The 22,316-nt window shown below is 31.6% G+C and overlaps 1 protein-coding gene across 1 annotated transcript in view; it reads right to left on the reverse strand.

Annotated features, from left to right (window-relative positions):
* Sol1 overlaps positions 1-22,316 on the reverse strand; it is a 365,472-nt gene that overhangs the window by 160,293 nt on the left and 182,863 nt on the right. Inside the window, exons 5-6 of the mRNA XM_068770529.1 lie at positions 3,227-3,383; positions 2,104-2,163 (exon numbers count right to left, since the gene is read on the reverse strand). Coding sequence (XP_068626630.1) covers positions 2,104-2,163; positions 3,227-3,383 — 217 coding nt within the window. The remainder of the gene's footprint in view (positions 1-2,103; positions 2,164-3,226; positions 3,384-22,316) is intronic.

The raw sequence follows: 22,316 nt of genomic DNA on the forward strand, positions 1-22,316 counted from the left end.
AATTACGAGCTGCGTCTCAAAGTATGTTAAATGTCTTGTCAGAGATTTATTAGAACATATGTGTCTCAAGTAAAAGCAAGTTGTAGATAAGGAATAAATATTTTAATGAAAAATGTAAAATATCGCAAGAAGACGAACGATTTTGACCATTTAGTGTTGACAGTGATGCCATGCGGATCGAAGGCGTGGTCGCTTACGACGGGCCTCATAACACGGCCCGAGGTCATCCAGAGGGCAATGATCATGGTTGTGTTCGGAATTTCGCTGCGATATTGAATCAAAAATAAGGAGATCTGCAGAAGAATTGCTCGTCTGAAGTGAGGAATGACATTGTTTATTACGCGATTTTACCGGGCAGACCAACTGATAAGATCAAAGCAAGAACTAAGAAGAAAACGGCAGGAATTAATCAATACCAGGGGCGTGATTTTTGGCCATATAATAAAAATTAAGACAGACTAATAGGGGGTAAAGCATCTACTATATAGTCTTGACCTTGCACCTTTAGAATTTTCACTAGTTTTGGTCCCTTTTGAATTGAATTTATAATAGGCAGTATCAGAGTAACATCTCAAGAGAGGACTGCAAAAACGACGAGTTGCTTTTTTATGACATTCCCAGAATATTTAAGGCAATGTAATCATGTCCAACATCTACAACATGCCGTCGAACTATATGGCGTCCACATATTATGGTTAAATAAAAAAATAGAATTTCTAATTTTCATCCAAAATGCAAAGAAACTTTTTTCTCAACTTATTACAATCATCAAAAAGGCAAGTCCTTTTAAATATAAGCTGCGTTTTAATTTTGATAAACTTTAAGAACCAAAGTTATATCTGAAATCAAGCTGACATTTCGCGTTAGCACCAAATAGCAATGCAATTCGGTCACAAAGCGCCCGTTCATGCATTATTCGGTTAATTAAACAAGTGGATATGGTTTATAGCTTGCCCTCATTAACGGAAGCGACCGCGCGCCTGTAACGTTTATAATTCATTTTGTGCCGGCTGCATTGTCGACGTGGGAATGCTAATTTAATCGCGATCTTATTACGTATCCGTTCTGCGCTGTAACGAGAATAACTGTTTAATATTTTTATGTAAGGCTCAAGTCCCTCGCGTAATTTGCGAGGTATGAACAATTTTAAACTGGTTTAAGAGCGCTACTTCGCTGTATCATTAAAATTTATTTAAAATTTTCGGTGCGATAATCCTGAGCTGTACTTGCAGTTTTATTAATGCTTTTCTGGTGAGATTAAAACACTCTTACCTTACTATTTTAATAAATTACATATCAAATTCATTGAAATTATGTAGAAGTCAGCTAGATTTGAACAATTGTCCACTCTTTACAAGTCCCTACTAATAAAATTACACGGATAATATTTCGATGGAATTAGAAAGTAGTAAGCTAGATTTGTAAGTCAAATACCAGTTTATATACGGAGCAAATGTCTCTGCATCTAAGCAGAAAAACACAGTCAAAATTCATTGTTGGGCAATCTAAAAGTGCAGATTTTATGCGATGTCTTAAAAACAAGCTGAAACGAAGTAAACGCTTATAGTAAGTATAAAACGGATGAAAGGGAATATAAATAAAACTTGACATGAAAAAAATATAAACCCAATGTAAATGGTATGTAAAGTTTGCAAGTAGCTAATAACTAAAAAGCTAGATTTCCATAATCGGTCAGTCATTACCACATTGTAAATTTCAAGTAACTTTTATTTTCATAATTTTTTTAGAATGAAAGTATACATGTGTTAAATCATTGTACTCTTTCGTTATTTTAGCAATTTATAAGGAATTTGAAAAAGTAAGGTAGACTTGTATAATTGTCCACATTTAACGAAATTTTATCGATAAATTTAGTTTTACAACCCTTTACTATATTGCATATATATTTAGAAAATACGAATATACTTATTTACAAATATCAAATAATTTTGACAATATCATCTTAAATGGAAACTTTTCTAAAAATTCTCATACGTGATTATATTATTCAGTAGGACTGGCATAAAGTTTACGAAGATATTAGATTAAAAAATTTATTTACAATTCTAATATATTAAAAATCATAATTAATTATAACTGTACCTTATATCGCCTTTTTGTAGTGACACTTCTTCAAACACTACTTTGACACGGTCTTTCGGCCTGGTGATAAAAAAAACACATTAAAACAAATTTCATATTCGTGAGAAAGAGTTAATTACATATTACATACAAGAGGTACACTTTATAGTTACATATTTCAAATAACTGTCAGTAAAGAATATTTCAAGCCCTCTAGCTTATATACATAAAATGTTAAAGTTCATTTAAATATTAAATCATTAACCACTTCAATGAATTAAGATGAGGTCAGAAAAAGAAAATTGTCTGTACTCTAGTTTTCATTGCAAATCAGACAGAAGATTTATTATGTGATAACATTAAAACAACTTTTAACCAGATTTGTATATCTATATTATCATATATATAATGTTATAAAAATTCTTTTAAGCGTCTTAAGATTCTTGAGACTTTAATGATCTGGTGTGGAAACTACGGATTGGTAAGCGCTAAGTATGACGTTTACCCACAATATTAATAGAAGACGCTGGTTCCCAGTTTCACCGAGTCATTTCGGAAATACGTGGGGGTGCCCATATCGGGTAGTAGACGTCATAAGGCTGCAATATTGATGCAGTGGACATCTAAGTAGCGCAGTACTTACACTTGTTACGGAATCCCTCAAAAAGGACACATTACCTAATCCTAAATGGTTTCTAGTAAAAAATAATATTGTCAAGTTACTGCTGATAACAAAGATATTCAAGTAGTGGACACTAGAAGAGAGGACAAGAGAGAATCAACTAGAAGAACAGAGAGCAGTGACATATGGAGACAACGAATAAAAGAAAATACTTGGACTTTGAATAATGACACTCGTGATCTATAAGTTAGAGGTCGTATTAAGACAATTAGGATGTAAGTAAAGAATAACTATTGGTAAGTGAGAGTGGGACACACAATATTTCACACCTATCAAGGAAATGCAACTAGAATTTACGAGTAATATCGTAAAACTAAAATTTGTTTGATTTTAAGAACCATGGACACTTATCTTAGAATTTGCAATTTTAACGCCCAAACTTAATTACTCTCAATTTAACCGAATTAAATATTTAATAGTTAATAGGTAATTATAACATCATTAGCAAATATAGTAACTAACCTGCCGTGAAAATGGTAGGAGCATCGCACGTTATTGGGGTAGATAGAAGGGTAACGTGGGCTGTAGAAGCGTCCATGAGCTGGACGGCTGCCTGAACGGCTGAACTGGTAATCGCATTCAGTTCCTGGTATGTGAACGCCTTCCGTTTCAAATAGACCTGCGAACAAAACAAATATTTATGTATTAATTATTATATTTATATCTTGGCGTTAATTTAATTGTGGTTGATATAAATCATCATGATTTGACTACTTGACATATACTCACACAAATAAGAGTAAGTCAGAAACGCATGCAAATTTCTGTTACTAAACTTTTTTTCACAACTGCATAATTTATAAATTTACATCGACGGGATCTGGTTCCAATAACATAGTGCGACATCGTATTCGTCCAATGAGCGTTTAGCAGTTGTAAACGAAATGTTTAATGTAAAACTGACATCACGTCGAGAGAACTCTATTGAAATATTCTCACACTAGTGATTTATTTTCATTAGGGTACGTCAACAACCGAGCTAACACTAATAAGCTTACGACGATCGCACAGCTCAAGACAACAACATTCGTAACGAAATCTCTGCTATCCCATAAGCGAAGTGTCTGTGAGTTCTTCTGTCTTGCGGTCTAGGTTCGAAGAGGTTGGACATTTAGCTTTGCTTTTGTAGTTTTTTTGTATGATATTTTAAACTCCGTTTAACTTAATGGTCCTCCCTGTATTTTGTCGAAATATAAAGAAAATACCAATTTATATGAAATATATATATATATATATATATATATATATATATATATATATAACACAATCTGAAACACTCTGGAGTTTTACATTTTAATAAAATAAATTACAACGTATTATATATATACAAGAATAGTAATTTATTAATGCTCTTTTCGTATAATACTGCGCGACGGGAAGAAAACTATTTTAAGGCCCTTTATTCTACCTTTTCGGGTATTGAATTTGATTTCGACCAAAAAATTGTCCAAATGATTTTAAAAATAGAATGAAGTCAACTATAAATTTAACCAATTTCTCAAATAGCAGATTTTCTTGCTTTTGTATTTAAATACACTATATAAATAATTGAATACAAAATGACATAATATACAATACAATACGAAAACAAATGATACAGGAGATTTTCAAAACCTGATCTAATGATTTTCACATAATATGTATATCGTTTACGAGTGGCGACTACAAGCCGGTATTTGCGTTACGGGTAAGCCTTCACTAAGTGAGCCGCCAAAATTGTTAAGATCATGGGAAGTCATTGGATGCGGTCAGTGCAAGATCGGTCACGGTAACGATCTTAGGGAGAAGCATATGCTTTGCAGTGGGCGTCTATCGGCTAAAAAGAAGAGAAGAAGTGGATGTATAACGTGATGATATCCTAAGCTGCTTTCACTAAGCTGGTACTAATTGTTTTAACGTTTTACGAGGTGTATAGTTTTTTTAGAAGTGAACACTACACGCTATTAAAAAGTAAAAAAATGAACTAAGGTGCACTGTGATTCTTCAGAATAAAACATTATGAATATAATTTGAGGTATTTTATAAGTAAAACATCTATTTATGAAATTGTATTGTTGTAGGATTTACACATACGGTACAACAAAGTTAATTGTCGTCAGCAAATCACTTTATTAAAATTAATTAGTCAATGTTATCGATAACTAATTTTTGTAGAAAAACTGTATCTGAGATCTTGCGTCAACTTTTGAGAGGCGATGATGATGATGATGACCATTAAAAATTAGTATTTTTTGAAAATAATGACATTATTTATGTTTTAATTTCGGTATGTTTTCAATTATACGTATTCCTAATTTATATTCAAAGTTTTATAAATTTTGACACATCTCCGTATATAACACAACAAAACAATCTAATTTACTTGAGTTGGAGTTAGCTGTATCCCCGTCCGGTCATAAAGCGACCGCTGGTAATATTAAATTAAGAGGATCAGGTGGTTTCTAGGTTAATTGGCCTAAATGTATGGTGTCATGTGGTGCGATAACAAACCCTGACAACAGTGATCTCGGCGTTGTTACATTACATAATGTTTCGCTTAAACCACAAATCCAGAATGTTTGAGAGAGAACTTTAAACTTACGAGCTTTGGTTTGCAACTTGTGTGGCTGGCTGTATAATTAGAACTAATTGGTAAATTATTTACTGTCATAATTCATACGTATTTTATTATTATTTAGAGAGCTATTCAAAATTGTTTTTCTGTATTATTAATTTGTTAACGTATAGATATAGGCTAGCATAATTATAATCAGGGCTGTGTGAGCCGACAAAAGGGAAACATATTTAATTTTGCACTATATTATACAACAGTGATGTAAGCTTGTACAGTTTTTGCTGTTGGCATGTCTTCTTCTTGCTTAGGCCTCCGTCAAAGACCGCTACGACGACCGGTCTTCCACTGCCAGTGTCTAGACTCCCTGCAACCTTAACTATGTAGTCGTTTCGCCTTGTAGGGGGCCTATTTACACCGCGTCTACCGTATTGTGGTCGATACTCAAGAACCTTTCAGCCCTAATGACTATCGGTTGCAAAGCGAATTTCCCTGCCCACTTCCATTCCAGACGAGCAATTCTTCGTTCCTGTGCTGCCCAAATTCAGCGACTTTCCGTGAAACTAATATAACGAAATAACTATTATTTAGGTTTAATTGAGAAATTAAAAAAAAAAACAATATATCATTAAAATCTTCGACAAACAAATATAATGTTTAAATTTGATTGTTTGTACATATATCAGGAGATATTTTTTTCTTCAACACTATTTAGTTTGTATTGTTAGTATTTTAATTATAAGGCTTACAATAGTTCTTCCTAATTTCGTCTAATCTATTTAAAATTTATTTTTTAATGATGTAAGTGCTTGTAACAATTAAAAAGAGTACTCGGTCAATTATGTTCGTCTGTAGTGGGTTGGCAAAATAAAAAATAAAGGATTAACTGGTGTATAATGGCGGCATAAAACGGAACGGCTTGCAAGTTAGTTCCTATCCGTTTGTGCTTTTTTTCAGATATAATGTAAACAGGTTACTTTGCTTTGTTTCCCTGAAAAGAGCTTTTGGATAATATAAAAATGCGCTGTAAATGCAAGTAATAGAATTTTAGACTCATTAGAGAAAAACAGTTAAATCAGAGATTTACGATTGAGACTTCGAGTTACGCTATTAAAATTCCAAACACTATGATTCAAATAGGCATGTACATGCAATTTTTTAACATTTTCTTCGTATCTTTTAACCTTAACGGTAATAAACCACCAGATCGGAATGCCGACATGTTGACAAGAGCCGTCCAGAACCAGAACAGGAACTTTTGAATACTACAATAACATTTATTTAATAATTTGCTTTTAATTTCAGATATCTAAGAAAACGAAGGTCTAAACATCTTGTGGAACTTATATATACGTACACTCAGGCCCTTTGGGATTTGTTAACTTTTTTAAGGCGAAATTAGGCGTTACGAGTTTAATTTTAGATTTTGTATTTATCATGTTATTGTTAAAATGTCTTTTTAAAATTTTAGGGTATAAGTAATATGTTATTAAATAAGTATTGAAAAGCAACCGTCAGAACACCAATTTTTTTGATAGAATTACTAGTTTTTGAGTTATAATTTAGTCCTTAGCTCTTGCAGTAGTAGTTTTTTTATATAAAATAATCGTAGAAATTATTTCGGCGGCACTGCCTCATAATAATAATGACGCGATATCTTTAATGTCCAATAATGTTACATTGAAGATATCTAGACATTTCCAACGCAAAGAGTATGTCAAAAGTTGTATTTGTATTGAAATCAACCAGACCATGTTGCGTTTGACATTATATGAGTACGTATTCAGAACTACGGGATCGAGAATACTCTATTACGAGCCCTCTTAACAATCTTTATGCGTCCGTCTACCCTTGTACAAACACCGATGAGAACATCTTGGGTTTTATTCTATGTCAGTAAGAAATTAGAGAATGCTTTTATGAACACAAAGATGTTTGATATTGTATGTAACGTGAACGATCTATGCCAAGGGCGAGTAACCTTTTTAATCAAAGGGCTAATAAAATTTAATATTTTTTGGAGAACCGCATATAATGTAACACTTATTAATAATTAAAAAATATTATTAATTAAGATTAGAATAAGAAAAAATAAAAATAAAAGAGATAAGATCGGAAGAACGAATATGCCTGAAATTTTAATCATATATTTGGCAACGTTTTTTCGATACTAGCGTATATATTATATGTGCGCAGCTTTCTAATTGTTCATCACTCAGTTTTAATCGGTAGTTATTATTAATAAAATCTTTCGGTTTAGCATGTACCACCATTTTAATTTAATTTTTAATTATTTCCTTAACAATATATTGACGAGAGAAAGTCGATAAAATAAGTTCAATGTTAGAGATTTTTTGCGGGCCACATAAACATGTTTAGCCTTTAACTATGGACGTCATTTTTTTGTCACACTACCATGGACGCGCGGTCTCTCGGACCGCTATGTTCTGAAGTCCAAATATTACGTAAATTTTAATTTTATTTGTACAGTTTTGTATTTACTGTATTTTAGATATATTGAAATTAAATAATTTCGACTTTTTTAAACAATCTTTCTTTATTTGTAAATAAAATTAAGCATACTAACAATTAAAGGTACTTTTTGGCATACATTTACTAGAGATCAATTTTAGGACGAAAAACTTGAATGATTTAAACTTTTTAGAAAAAATAACAATCAAAGCTATAAATCTAGGGTATAATCTAATATAAAAAGGAATAAAAGTCTTCTCAAATTAAAATACAAAAATTTTGACATTGGTCCAATTTGTGTAAAATTATTAGCAGTCCTTGCACAAGGATTTGGAACACTGTAAACAAATGACTTGCATACAACTTATACAAATGTAATTGGACTTTCTCTTTAGTTTTGGTGGACAAAGACGACATGTTTTTCCCTTTAATGAATCACTCTCCTGGCTGGGGGGGTTCATCTAGGAGCATATCTGCCCCTAATAAAAATCGCCTCATTGTCATTTTCAATTCGTTTGGAATATTTGGTTTTATTGCTCGTCTTTGCATATGCGGAACGACTAAAGATCGTGCTATTTTTTTTAAGGAATATTCCACTTTCTCTTTTTTGGCCCTGGTGCTCATTGTGTAGTACATGAGTATTTGTACCACACAAGTCAAGAATGCGATATAAAATGAGCATAGGCCATCTCCTCGTTCAATATTCATTGACATTTTAAATGAAAATAACATAAAACAATCAAATAAAAAAAGTCACCGTTTATATTATTTACGCAGGAAACGTGGACGTGCGGTCTGACAGACCGCGGTTCAAGTATAAAGTAAAATAACTCAGCTAATTTGTGTCCGCCGACACAACTTCTCATCTCAACATACGTTTCGGCGCTAAAACTGAAGCTACTGAGAGCATTAAACGCGGGGAGCAAAGGGAAAGGGGTAAACAAAAAAATTACAAACTGCAAGCGGTCTGTGAGACCGCGCGTCCATAGTTAATGGTTAGCGGGCCGCATGTTGCTTATTTCTGGTTTATACTACTTACCTAAAATTTAGTGTTACTAAAAATAACCTGTATTTTAACAACTACGGAATTTATACAATCTTATATAATTCACACTTTGTGCATTGATTATATGGGATTGCAACTATGTACAAACAAGTTTACAGAGAATGGCAGAGGGATCCCCTGCGTACCATTATACCACCAAGCGATCACCAACCCGACTACTAATCGTGGCGATTATAGTGTATCCACCCATATGTGTCTTGGCGGAGCCTTGTACCTTTCAGTGGGCATCTATGGGCTGAAACGACGACAAATTATATCTCGTCTCATTCATTGTTAACATATAACAAAAATTATTAGTAATTAAATGTTTTCATACAGAATAACACTTAGAAGCCGAACCTTATTTTGCTTTTAGTGAGACTCATATACTATTTACTAATAAGCTGTTTAAAAATAAGCTAAAATCTAAATATTATTTACTACACAGTTTATAGTATAAATATTGAGTAATATGTAATATAAAATTCTATTAAGATGAAAATATCTATTGTCTCTTTTTAATATAATGTTTGTACCCCAATAGAAGATAACTTTAAAATGACTTTAATCATAAGCACACTTACCACTAGATAAATACTAAGCTCAAACCATACAGTTGTTAAAAGTAGGTAATTTGTACTGAAAATAATTTACAAGCTTGAAATATCATTCTAAACTAACAAAATTGGATATAAAAGCAACATTCATGAACAGGCCTTGAATAATGTGATCATACAAGTTGGAAATGATTATTAAATTAAATACATTTGAGAAAATGATTACCAAAAACTACGTAGGTTAAGAGATGTCATTATAAAGGAGCTCTATTCGAACCTAGTGTTTATTAAGTCTCGTCTAGTATAGTCTTGATGTACACTGTTAAGCTGTGAGTGAAGTGATTCAAAGAGAAAAAAATATTCAATTAATAAATGAGTAGCAATATTTTCGGAAGATATTATTATTGCTATTTTGTACTCGCCGCATCAGTCCTTTGTCAGCAGCATTTCGCTGTTGGCAGCCAGATTTAATTTTAAAGTGTAAGCGACACAACCTTTCTTGCTGTGCTTCTAAATCCATAAAGCTTTTGGAACAGATTAAAACTCTACTGCAACGGAGTAACTAGCTGAGACGGGTCATTGTATATAAATCTCATTTTTCACTCCGCTACTTTTAAAATATAAACTACTTTATTTTAACACGCTTATGTAAATAAGCGTGTTAAAATAAAGTAGGTGATTGTTATAAATGTAAAGCATTAAAGGCATGAATATATAAAAGAAAAACAGAAAATTATTATAAACATCGCTATTACTAGTATCTAGGCAAGTTATGTTTCTTGAGAAACTAGAGTTAAGTAACATTAGTTAAAAAGTTTTATGTTGCTAATTAAGTGTACTAATTAATATTTTGCCAAGAAAATATAAATGCAATAAAAGAAACATTAGGCACGTCAGCAAGTCATTTTTGGGCAAAGAGCACTTATTCTAATTTCTGAAAAATCGTTATCAATACTTCGCAACAAATTTTTCTTTAAGAGTTTAGAGGAAAATTAAAAGACATTAATAAATTTCATTATGTAATACTCCGAATTTTAATAACAGTATTATTAATGATATTATTATTACATTATTTATGAAACCATTGATTTATGGATAGGGTTGTACTATACATTAAAGACAGAAAATGAGCACATCATTAAACCCGCGTATAGTTAACAAGATATATGCAATTTTTGTGAAACAAGCTATTCATCAACTATTGTTAATAACCATTAGATTTCCGCGGTCAAAATCATTATTATATTTCATTTATTACTTTGTATACATAAAAATTATTTATGTTCATACACACAGAAAGGTTGAATATAATAACAGGTACAAACTGTAAGTGGATCGCTTATGCTGATTATATTTGAAAGTTCCCAGAGAAGTGCACTCCCGCTCTATAACAAGCATTAGGGAAAGTTGCTTCCACATAATGCCGTAGGTGTAATCACCGCAAAATTCACTCGAGCCAAACGAAATAGTTTTTCAATAACGCCCGCAGTTTTGAGCGCAGTCGAGAGTTTTTCATTACTTTTTCAATATAGCAGTCGTTGATGCTATCACTGAGCGGACTGCGAGCAGTTATTGTAGTGGAAAATTAAACCAGTTTCTCCATTTTCACTCGTATTTCAAAACAGTTTACGTTCAATTTCGTTTACGCGTCAAACGTTCTGTTACGAATTAGGCAAGACAACCGGCAAAATAAACAATTATTGTTTTATTTTTATATGAGATTACTACTAGCTTTTAATACGGACTACGAACATACACGAGAAATAAAATAAAGAGTGCACCTGAAAAAATAACGTATTGTTGTTTACTAGTATAGTTGAAAACAATACTTTATTAAAATAATTTAATTGCCAAGTTTTAATATACATATATGTATAGAAGAATTTTATTAGTTATATATATATATATATATATATATATATATATCGGATCCGATATTAAAACAAACATTTCTTAGGTTTAGACGAAAACTACTCATTGAAATTTCAAATGTTCAAATTTTAAAAATTTCAAGGTCTTTGATTTATGGTTCCAACATTTCATTAGGTAAGTATCGAGATAGGTTCAATAACACTTGTCATCTGCGAGTCTAAAAAGAGGGTCTAAAAAGCGAGGCGGTCCTCCTTATTCGTTGAACAACAAACACCCTCAGGCTGTACGACAGTATTCATCATGCGGTGGTAGTAATGTCACATCCCGGATGAGACTGAAGATGCCATCGCAAGATTCATCGATGTAGCGAAATCGGCAACCACCGAACAGATATTGGTGAACAATCTGAGCATATCAATACGGATAAAGACGCAGAAATGGTCCTACGAATTGAAATGTTGAAAAAGTGGACATAGCAAGGGCGTTATGAAAAAAACAATGCCACTAAATTTTCATTAAAAAAATCTCAAAGCACCAAAACTATTAGAAATAGTTTAAGAAGAGACTACAGTAACTTAGCGAACAAGAGCAAAGAAAAAAGGAGAAAAATGTTAACTTTTTAAAACAAAGGCACGGACGCTAATATCCATGGAAATCTCTTATACATAGATAAAAGAATACTTAGTTGTTAAACTTGTAAACTATATCAGTAGGGTTTGTGTTTAGCGTAGAGATGGGACTCGTAATAGTACCTCTCTAATTTCTTACTTCGTGTCTTTCATGTAATGTTCTCATTGCTCGAACTAAATGTTCCTCACAGAGATAGAGATGTGGGAGCTTCCAAGTTGAAGATTAAATTGACGAAACAAGACTTGTTAGTTAAAATTAATTTCAAACTTTACGTTTAGGATTCGGAGTGCAATATAAGACAACAATAAACCCTATACTGGGGTACTGTATCACGTAAGCGGCGAGTAATGAAACGCAAACACAGCTGTGTTCGTCGACACTTCACTATGTTTGCCTCTCCGCATTCTAGAGCTCACGGGGACGCTCCGTGATGCAAACACTTGAAAGATTTGATTTTGTAATAAAAAATGTAAGCCGGCTAGGAGATTGGATGTTCGCTACGTAATGGATATTTACTTTGTGATCTCGCGGGAGAAACGAATACGGTAGAATTAACAAAGAGTTTCTGTCGTATTTCTGATCGATTTGTATTGTGGTGAACAATACCTAAAAAGAGAAAACTAAGTTTAAAAATAAATCATAATTGAATAAGATAAAGAGGTAACGTGTCATTTAAAACATCTTTTCTATTATGAATTTACTTTAATTTTGTTTAGAGTTCATTGCAAAAAAAAATGAAAAAAAAAAATCATAAGCGGACGAAAATAATCAAATTAATATATGTTAGACAATTAAAATTTTAATATTACTTAGATTTTTTACGTAATAAAAATCTTGCAGTACTCTATCTATTTAGTCTTTTTGCACACGTCTTTGTACTATAACGGGCGTGATGTTTTACAGGCATTCTCTATAAGTCAATCCAGAGTGACAGAGAAAACAAGCAGGCAGTTTTTTAAATACGAAATAAAATAATAGCAAACATGCTAAATAATATATTATTATCGTTATTTTAGCTCCTCCTATAAATTTCTAATGAGTACTGTCGGATGCGGCTTGCATCCAGAGTTTTCTAACGACCGATGATATTTGCAAAAATGTCATATACATTATTCAATGAGTGATACAAAATATTCAATGAGAGTAAAGTTACATTAATTCTTCCCACAGAAGGCCTAGCGAGGATAGGAGAAGAAGAGATAACTTATTAGCGTAGATTTTGTTTTATGAGTTTAAGTAAGGAATTGCAAATATGGTACAGGTAAGTTTAAGACATAAGTAACGAATAAAGAATACACTTACTGTTGTGAAGAAATATGCGTATACTGTAGTAATAATTGTTAGGACAATATATATTTAAATAAATATTAAATAACGAAATATGTGATAAATTTATATTTAAAATATTATACGAAAACTTTTACAAAAATTCCATTTATAGAATGGGAACAACAATGTTCTCGATCTGCGGTTGAAGGGATATCAATTATTTCCGGCACGGCCTCTACAGCAAGCATAAATTAAAGAAATGTCGGAACATGCATTTATTTTTAAATTGCTTACCTTACATACCTAGCTGCATTTTATATTTGCTTTTGGCTGCGATTTCTTTTGTTCTATATTTTCACTCTTTTCGGGACTTTTTTTTTCAATTCAGTTGCTATAAGTTATAACCTAGCTTATAATAGATTTCGTACTTTTTTTCGGTACACCTTGTACTACAATTTAACGGTCATTTTGTGTTTACAAAAATAAATCCCCCTTTCTCTTGATCACATCTTTAGCGTTAAAATAAATTATTTTTTATTTAATCAATAAATAAAATATTTACTTTAAAACATATTATAATTGTTTACATTTTTTTTTCTTTTGGACGGGCCAATATCTTCTGACATTACAAAGTCTGTTGGATCAGTTAGTAATAAATAAATTTGGTTTTTATTGACATCAAAAGTTTCCGACTTCTTTTTCATTATTTTTTTCTAAATCCCTCGTGAAATTTCCATGTTTCCACGATGAGAACCGATAAATAAAAATAAAAAAAGCGAAATTGATTGCGAGTTTTCAACGAAAACACTCTGCGATTAATTTTCACTAATAGACACAATTATTGTTTTCATTTACAACTATTTTTAATTTTACGAATATGTTTTTAAACCGATCTCTGTTTTATTTATATTTTGCGCTATTTTATCTCATTATATATTATTTTCTTTTCAGTTTGTTTTATAAGATTCTGTGGTGGAACTACGTACCAGCCGCAGTGTTGGACGTACCCCTATAAGGTCGATAGGCGACCTAGTTAAAATCATCGGAAAACGCTAGAATAAGGTCTCTTCAAAACGATCTTTTTAGAAATCTGTGGAGGTGGCCTAGGCTTGTACTGCGGCTAAAATGATGATGATAATGATATTCCATGGAGAGTACCTTAATGCGAAATGTTTATTTAAATTTTAGACTATAAAATTGTGTGAAATTTAAATACACAAGATTAGTGAAATAATAATGTAACGTATAACTCGTAATAAATAGTTTAGCCATAACAATATTTTGTATCTGTGCAATAAGATTTTATTACTTTAGATACAGTAGCCACTCAATCACGACTTAAACAGTTAAATTAAAAATTTTGTGACGTAGGTTGATTTAAATTTTTGGAACCTTCATGGAATCAATGACTTACGCAAGTCTATTACAAAGACGATAAATTCTGCCTTTCAAACTTAGGAAACACTTAAGGTGTTCCAATCTCAGTTTCGTTCGCCTTTTTTATTCATTCAATTTCACAGTATGTTATTAGAGCTAAACCCTAAAGCAAATATTAGATCAAACTTTTAGTATTTGCGCCTATCTGGCCTAAAAGCTGCTTGAAAAAGTCAATATCATAAAATTGAAGCTTACTCAATTTATTTTGATATCCAAATAACCGATTTATTTCGAGACAAGTCAAAAATTCTTGGACATAAATTTTTAGTTTTAAATCTAAAATTAAAACTATATACTATACTACTATATTATTCAATCTTAATAAATCATACGAGATTTGTTAGTTGATTGAAATGCGTGGAACTGGGTTTGTTGGCTCATTTACATACTTGATGTTTTAATGTAGACATGAAAATTATGGCCGGCCTTTCTCAGCCCATCAGTCTTCTGAGCCGGTGGTAACCTATTCCTTATATTGTTAAAATAATCGTAGATTCTAGAATCGATATTTGTAATTTGAATTTGAGTATGAGGTTATTCTACTATCTAATAGTAAATAAGAACCAGTTCCTCATACGAAATGAGAACAAAAAGCAGTTGCAAACTTTTCGAAATCAGTGAATTTGTTATATTTTCTGATTCAGTACAAATTTGATATCAACATGTCTTCAGTGGTAGCTCAGTGATAGAAGACGGGCACGTAATCGTAGGTCATGGGTTCGATTCTTGGGATATAATCTTATAAAATTCACTCTTTGCGCATTAACTATTTAGGATAGCTACAGCAAAATACTCAATTTTTTGAGGATGGCCAGCAGTGTCCTCTGCATACCATAATAACATATTGCAATCGCCAACCCGCCTGCAAAACCTGGCGATTACGGTATCTTCTATGGAACATCACTCATGTATATGAGCTAAAACGACAAAATGACATTCATGAGGTTTTTAATTTCTATAGGCAATCAACTGAAATAACCTTTTTGTCAGAAGCAATTGTAAATTTTCGATTTGTAGACAATTAAATAAAGATTAACATTTTACAGTAATGGTATAAAAATTACTTTCCAGCAATATACCATTACGAAGTTAAGGCTAAAATTGTATTTATTTTTTGTTTTTGAATTGTAAGTTTAACACTGGTGTAAAGTTTTGTTTTTATTAAGTTACGTAATTATTGTATACCATTGTCGATGTAATAATAACAAAAGATTGCTTGTAATTCGTTATTATCTATTTGTACTATTTTATATTACTAAAACAATCGCAATTGGCATAGCAGAGAAAGAAGTATAGACAGTACCGAACGGTATTTCACTTTAGGTATACGTGCGGCGAGAAGACGGGAGTATCGGCCGCCCTGTTCCGTCAGTCTCCTGTCAACGCTCTTGGCGGCGGCGCTCATATTCCTTTTTCCTAGTCATGCTAAGGAATTTTCTAAAGCGTTGTACATCGATTGCAGTAGCACTATATTATACGGCCAGTAGGAAGTTTGTAACTATCTTTGATGGTAAATCATGGTGGAGTAAAATCATTCACACGATTTTAATAATTCCAAGCATTAATATCAGTATTTAAAAATACACAGAGGCATTTTTAATAAGCAATTTGTTGTTGATGCACACTCAAGAAGATAATTATTGTCAAGTACTCTTAATAAAATATTTCTAAAGATCAACGGTCGAGTTTGTTGCTGTCTCTTCTCAGCAGAACTGTCTTCCGAGCCGGTGGTAGCTTCCTGTAGTGATAACAATTTTCTTTATTTTATGTTAACTAACAATTCGAAAGTGCTTGTAATAGCCTATTCGAATAGAGATCATTTTGATTTTGATTTTAAAAAAAATTTTCATCAAAATACATACATTCGTAGGCGAGTTTTTACATATTCGCAAACTTAAACAAATAGAAACGTGGTCGTCGATAATTGCAGAGGCGGGACAAATAGGGAAGACGTGGACCGAGTTAAAATACGAGACAAAGACCGACCGGGATGACGACGATTTTAACACGCCCACTCACTCATCCAAGAGGAATAGGAATTTTAGAAGAAGACACATATTGAAATGTGATTAAACAAATAATTTCTTTTGCAGAGCAAGATAGCTTCTACCACAGTACAGCAGGAAAAAGTGGACTCTATTCAAATATTTCAACATAATTTGGTAAACTTAAAGTACAAGCCTGATGATGATGGATTCATTCAACTATGATGGTAAATTTCTTAATCATTCGGCTAATTCCGCTCTCTAGTGTGAGTACGAAGAATACAAATATTACAAAGCTAACCTCAACTTACAAAACCTAAGACCAATTCTGTTTAAGCAAGAGGAAGATTCTTATTGAGAGAAGTTGTATTGAGTTTCCCAAAAAAAAAAAACAACATCACTTTTCTTTTCCTATACATAAACTAAAGGTAAGTTTAAATAACTGGCCTACTTTACAAAGTATACAAATATTTTAATTTTTTATTTACAAGGCATATAAATAGCGAAGACTTAATAAAAATGATTTTATATCCTTCTATACCAGAATTTATATTTATAGTGTCTTTCACAGTTGGACATAGGCCTACCTAATATATTTGCAATACAATCGGTCGACCATATATGACTATATTCGAATGTTGATGCGCGCAGTTAGCCGTTTTGGCTTTTACAATTTCATCGCAATCAGGGCTCGCTAATAAACTTAAAAAAATCAACGTCAGGAGAGTGATCATATTAAAAATCTTAATGATACGACGTACTTTTTAAATTCTCTGCCTACGAAACGCAATCCTCAAAAGAGAGATTATGGGAGAATATAATTTAATCGATTCATCACCAAAACAATGTAAGTGACATGCTTGTAATAAATTGTACCTGCGAAATCATCACAAGAGAGAGCGTGGGAGATTCTAATCCGTAGCGATTCATCACCAAAACAAATTCAGTGTCATCGGCAACGCACGCAACAGGCTTTCTGATAAACCTACTTTAAGTACTTCCCTTGTTAAATTGAATATCAAAGAAAATCATTCATCAATCTTTATTACTGTATACATAATTGTTCAACCAAGCGTTATGAAATAAATTAAAGAGGGAATTAAAATTGAATTCGCACCTTCTCCAAATTGTTAACTGTAAAATATCTAAATATAAATTTCAGTCTAATAAAGACTAAATGAGGGGTAAATTGTTATTTTACCGTGTTATGCAGGCTTAAAGGAATTAGAAGGAAAGTTTCATTTCTCGCCGAGTTAATAATAGACTTTGTAAATTAGTTCCTTCTTCAAACAACTTTGTTGTATTTTTATTTAGTTTGCAAAATTCACCTTTTTTTCACTTTGCTTTAGGAAAAAAATATCTTAAATTCTATCTCAGTTTCATTGTGATGACGTTGAAGTTATTAATCAACTTGCTTGTTCCAATTCTTTTGTCTTCGTTAATATTTACCGTTATATTTTTTATGAAAAAACTTGCAACAAAGACATTGTTAAAATAGATTAAGAATTAAAATAGACTACGATCCTTTTCGAATGTTTCATTTACATTGCGGCTAATCAAAACCGATATAAATTTATTAATCTTTAGAATACTAATACTCAGCATAATAATATTTTTACCATTTTTTAACCATTTCTATGGAAAACGACTCATAATATGTAGAGACATTGTGTTCCAAATATAGAAACTATTTTTAATAATAATAACTATTATAAAACATTAATTGTACAAAATGCACATTAAATTAGGCTAAAAATAAATGAAAACAAAACACGATTAATTTTGATTTTTATTTGCCCAAGTGCAATGCAGTGCCCTCGGTTTCGGGCAGGACTGAAGAATTTTGGACGACTTTATGTCGTCGTTATTCCGAGGAAATTATTCATGTATGAAACATACATAGTTTAATTCGTAACATTCGCTTAAACATATGAAGTCAAAAGTATACAGGCGTACATAAGTATAAATGTATCACTATTCCCTTGGGACACGCCGTGACTTGAGACGTACTTCACTGATTTCATTTTATTTTTTTTATAAGTTTCGTAAAATTGTGTAGAAGAAAAAATAGGAAATCTTTCTCAGAAATCTGAAAAATTTCAAAAAAATTTTTGATTTCTATTTAAACATAGCAAATAAAGCGTTTGACTGTTCGCTTTGAATTTCATAGACAATTCTCGCGCTGCAGCTGTCGGTCAGCAACAAAATTATTAAAGAAAAATTAAATTTGATCAAGGAATAAAATGATCACTTTGAAATATTGTACTTTATTTTTTTTTTAATATCAATGCTACTGGCTTATAACTTCTTGCAGTACAATAGTCTAATGGGGCAGCTTGTATTCTGTGAATATTATATATAAAATTAAACTAGTTTCAATAATTTTGTTTTGAGTTAAATGAATATCAAATGCAACAACACTTTCTTTTACTTTTTTGTACACTCTCTCGTCGAAGATTACCTTTTATTTTTCTAATAATGCTCACCTCTATTGCGAAATAAGCTTGTAAAGATAACTGAGAAAAGAAATTTTAATTAACATTCCTATTTAAAAATACCAGGAAATGCAGACAAGAAAATAAATCAATGGTAACGTAAATACCAAAACAAACTCACAAAAATTAATGACACAAAATAATTAAAAAGTCATTATATTAGAATAAATTATGTAAATATTCTGATATCGTAATAAGTAATAAAATTATTTTGATATAAAAAATAATTCGCTTATAAGGAAATAATTTTGTAATTAGAACAAAAACGAAAGCCACTCTTCCATTATCTTTGTTCCAATGACAAATCAAAATGAACACGATAAAGTACTCAGAGTTTTATTAGATATAATAGGAACTTTTTTCTTTTAATCACAGAATGTTGACATTAATAAATGTACTTTTTTTTTTGTTTTCGTTCATTTAAAATAAGTCATTTTGACTTTGGACACGAAGCGTCTAACTTTATTCATTCGATGTTCTTGTCAAAAACATTTATGAAATGATGTACTTAAATATTATATATAATATTATATAATTTTAATTAACGTTAATATGTTTAAAGGCTTTTTAACTTAACAGGTATCTCTATAGTCAACAAATATTTACTTGGTTAGTAAAGCTTCTTTAAAATAAAGCGTTGTAGGCTTTATGTTTACCCGGTTTAAACTGCCTTTGGGAATCTTCATGAACTAAAAATGTCATTTAAATCAATGGCATTACAGTGCGATGTGGCTTTTAAAAATACTTTTAGGAATTAAAAGTTAACAGTAGAATTACTAAGGAATACTGTTAAGTACTTTTATTCAACATTTATTTATTAATTGTCATCGTCGTCGCTTACGATTATAAACGCTCACTGCAAGGCCCTCAGTCCAATTCGCCAGTTTGGCAGGCGGCTTTGCAATCGCAGTGTGTTTTTATAGTACGCAGACAACGCTACTGTCCATTCTGAGGTAACTTATTTGTGAACTGTGGCAATCCTGTATAATTAATGCCGAAAGTGTGAATTATATAAGATTATATCCTGAGAATCAAAATCAGCGATCTACCACAGCAAGCCTCAACCTTTTACCACTGGGCTATCACTGCTAGGATTTATGGATATATTGTCATTATTCTTTATGCACACACAAAAGCATTGAAGAAAGGATGGTTTTATTCGTAAAAATAACACAATAATAGTTAGAGGACAGTAAAGATGTTTAAGAAAAAGGTTTTATGTGAGCAATAAAAATAGAATTACATATTTACATTAACAAGAGATACTCCAAGCACATTTAAAAATAAAAAACGTGGTCATTTGCTACAGCCATTAAAATACAGATTAATGGTAGCCCAGCGCTAGGCTGGGTATCATACTGAGATTTGCGATCGTGGATCGTAAGTTCGATTATTTATATATATGTTTATATTGAGAATGAATATATGTAAATGATGTATTTTAATAACAGTGCTCTTGTTAACTTCAAAAATGTAATTTCTTCTTGAATTTAATTATTTTTTAGAACATTGCGCCAACGGTGTAAAATAATAAAGTGGAAACTTGGTACAAATTCAATAACGAAGCTACTAAAACTTGGGCATTTTGTCAAAAGTTTTCCATTTAGCTATTCCGTAGACAGCTAACACGATAATAATGTGCGGCGATTAAATAAAAACTTAGTATCTCTTCAGTCTGGTGAAGATATAACTAATACTGGTAATTTATTTTTTATTAAAGTTATAGTGCTAGTTGTTTATTAATTTGAGGTATTGTATAAAGTAATGGAAACTTAACATCTGTGCGCTTAAATAAAGCGTTAGTGGAAAACTCTCACGAGAGCCGTGAAGTAAAATGGAAACACATCTGTGCTAACGTTTTGATACATTGCCGACTTGGCTTCGATGCATACTGAACGCGGTACAATAAATTTGTTGTACTTTCTACTCCACACAAATGGGTATATTTTATACAATACGTATTTTACACTACATGTTACGTGTCCACAGCTTACGTGGAAGCCTTAAATACTCCGTTCGGCCTGCATTGAAAACGACCTCTGAAAATCTGTAAAATTTATATTTATCGGCAATGTAGCGGGTACAAAAGGCTAGAAGACGATCACATATTTAGGCTTAAAAAATTAATAATTATTTTGTGGCTACGGTGTAAGGGACAATCTCCCATGTAATATTTCTAAGAAAATTCTCAAAATGTCCTATTAAACGTGAGAGTTTTTTTTAAGTCATAATAGAGCTTGTGAATGAATGGATATAACTACTACATAAAGAACATTGCAAAAGTAACCATGTTAATGAACAGTCTTAATTTGTTGTGCGCTTTTAGATCAGGTCTCTCTTGGAACCCACGTATTTTTAATTTGAAATACCTTATAGGTGAGTTCCATCTGATTCTTGTTTATATTAAATATGGCTGTCCTAGCATCCTTCTCAAATCGTACCAAGTGGTCACTTTAAATATATACAATAAAATAAATAAACACGGGACTGACACAATTACAAAAGTGTGCATCACGATGCACGTGTACGGTGAAAACGGTTCCTTAAAAATAGCAAAGAAGGCTGGTATGATTGACTACGACCCTCAGTTATGAGAAAATAAATAAAAAGTAGAATATTTTATAAAAAAAATGTAATATTTCATAAAATAAAAAAGTAATGTGCACATTCTTGTGGTAAGAGATCATAGTAGCGTAAATAACAGCATTGCATTGAATTTAAAAATGCAGAACCTTGTGTTTTAAACGCTCGTCACTTTGAAAGATAAGCTACGCTCTATAAACTGGAACACAACAGTGTTTGCACACTATTACCCGACTGTAGAAATAGAATTCGCAGTGGGACTCACCCAGACTTTTTTATTTGACTTGAAACCTATACTTTAACCGTAGTTTTGTAAGCAAGTGGAATAGACACACGATGATAGTGAGATTCATCATTTGTAAAGAAATGTAAAGATGTACTATACGACTATTTTGTATAAGAATTACAATTATTTTTTTAGCAATATCTTAGTCATCAGTTTTCACGTAATTACCAATTCTGTCTGGAACATATATATATATATAAATATATATATATATATATATATACATGTTCATAAACATAAATCGAGTAATTGGTTATAAGTGTACAAGTTTTAAAAGGATAAATATACAGTCAGAAAAAAGCTTTAAACCTTTTTTACCTTTTCAAAATGTAGTGATCCAAAACAGTAAACATTTTTTCTTACATACTTT

Source organism: Battus philenor, unplaced genomic scaffold (genome assembly GCF_028537555.1).
Source record: "Battus philenor isolate CCGP_79_NKW_IND1 unplaced genomic scaffold, ilBatPhil1.0.hap1 SCAF_10, whole genome shotgun sequence".
Classification (NCBI taxonomy): domain Eukaryota; kingdom Metazoa; phylum Arthropoda; class Insecta; order Lepidoptera; family Papilionidae; genus Battus; species Battus philenor.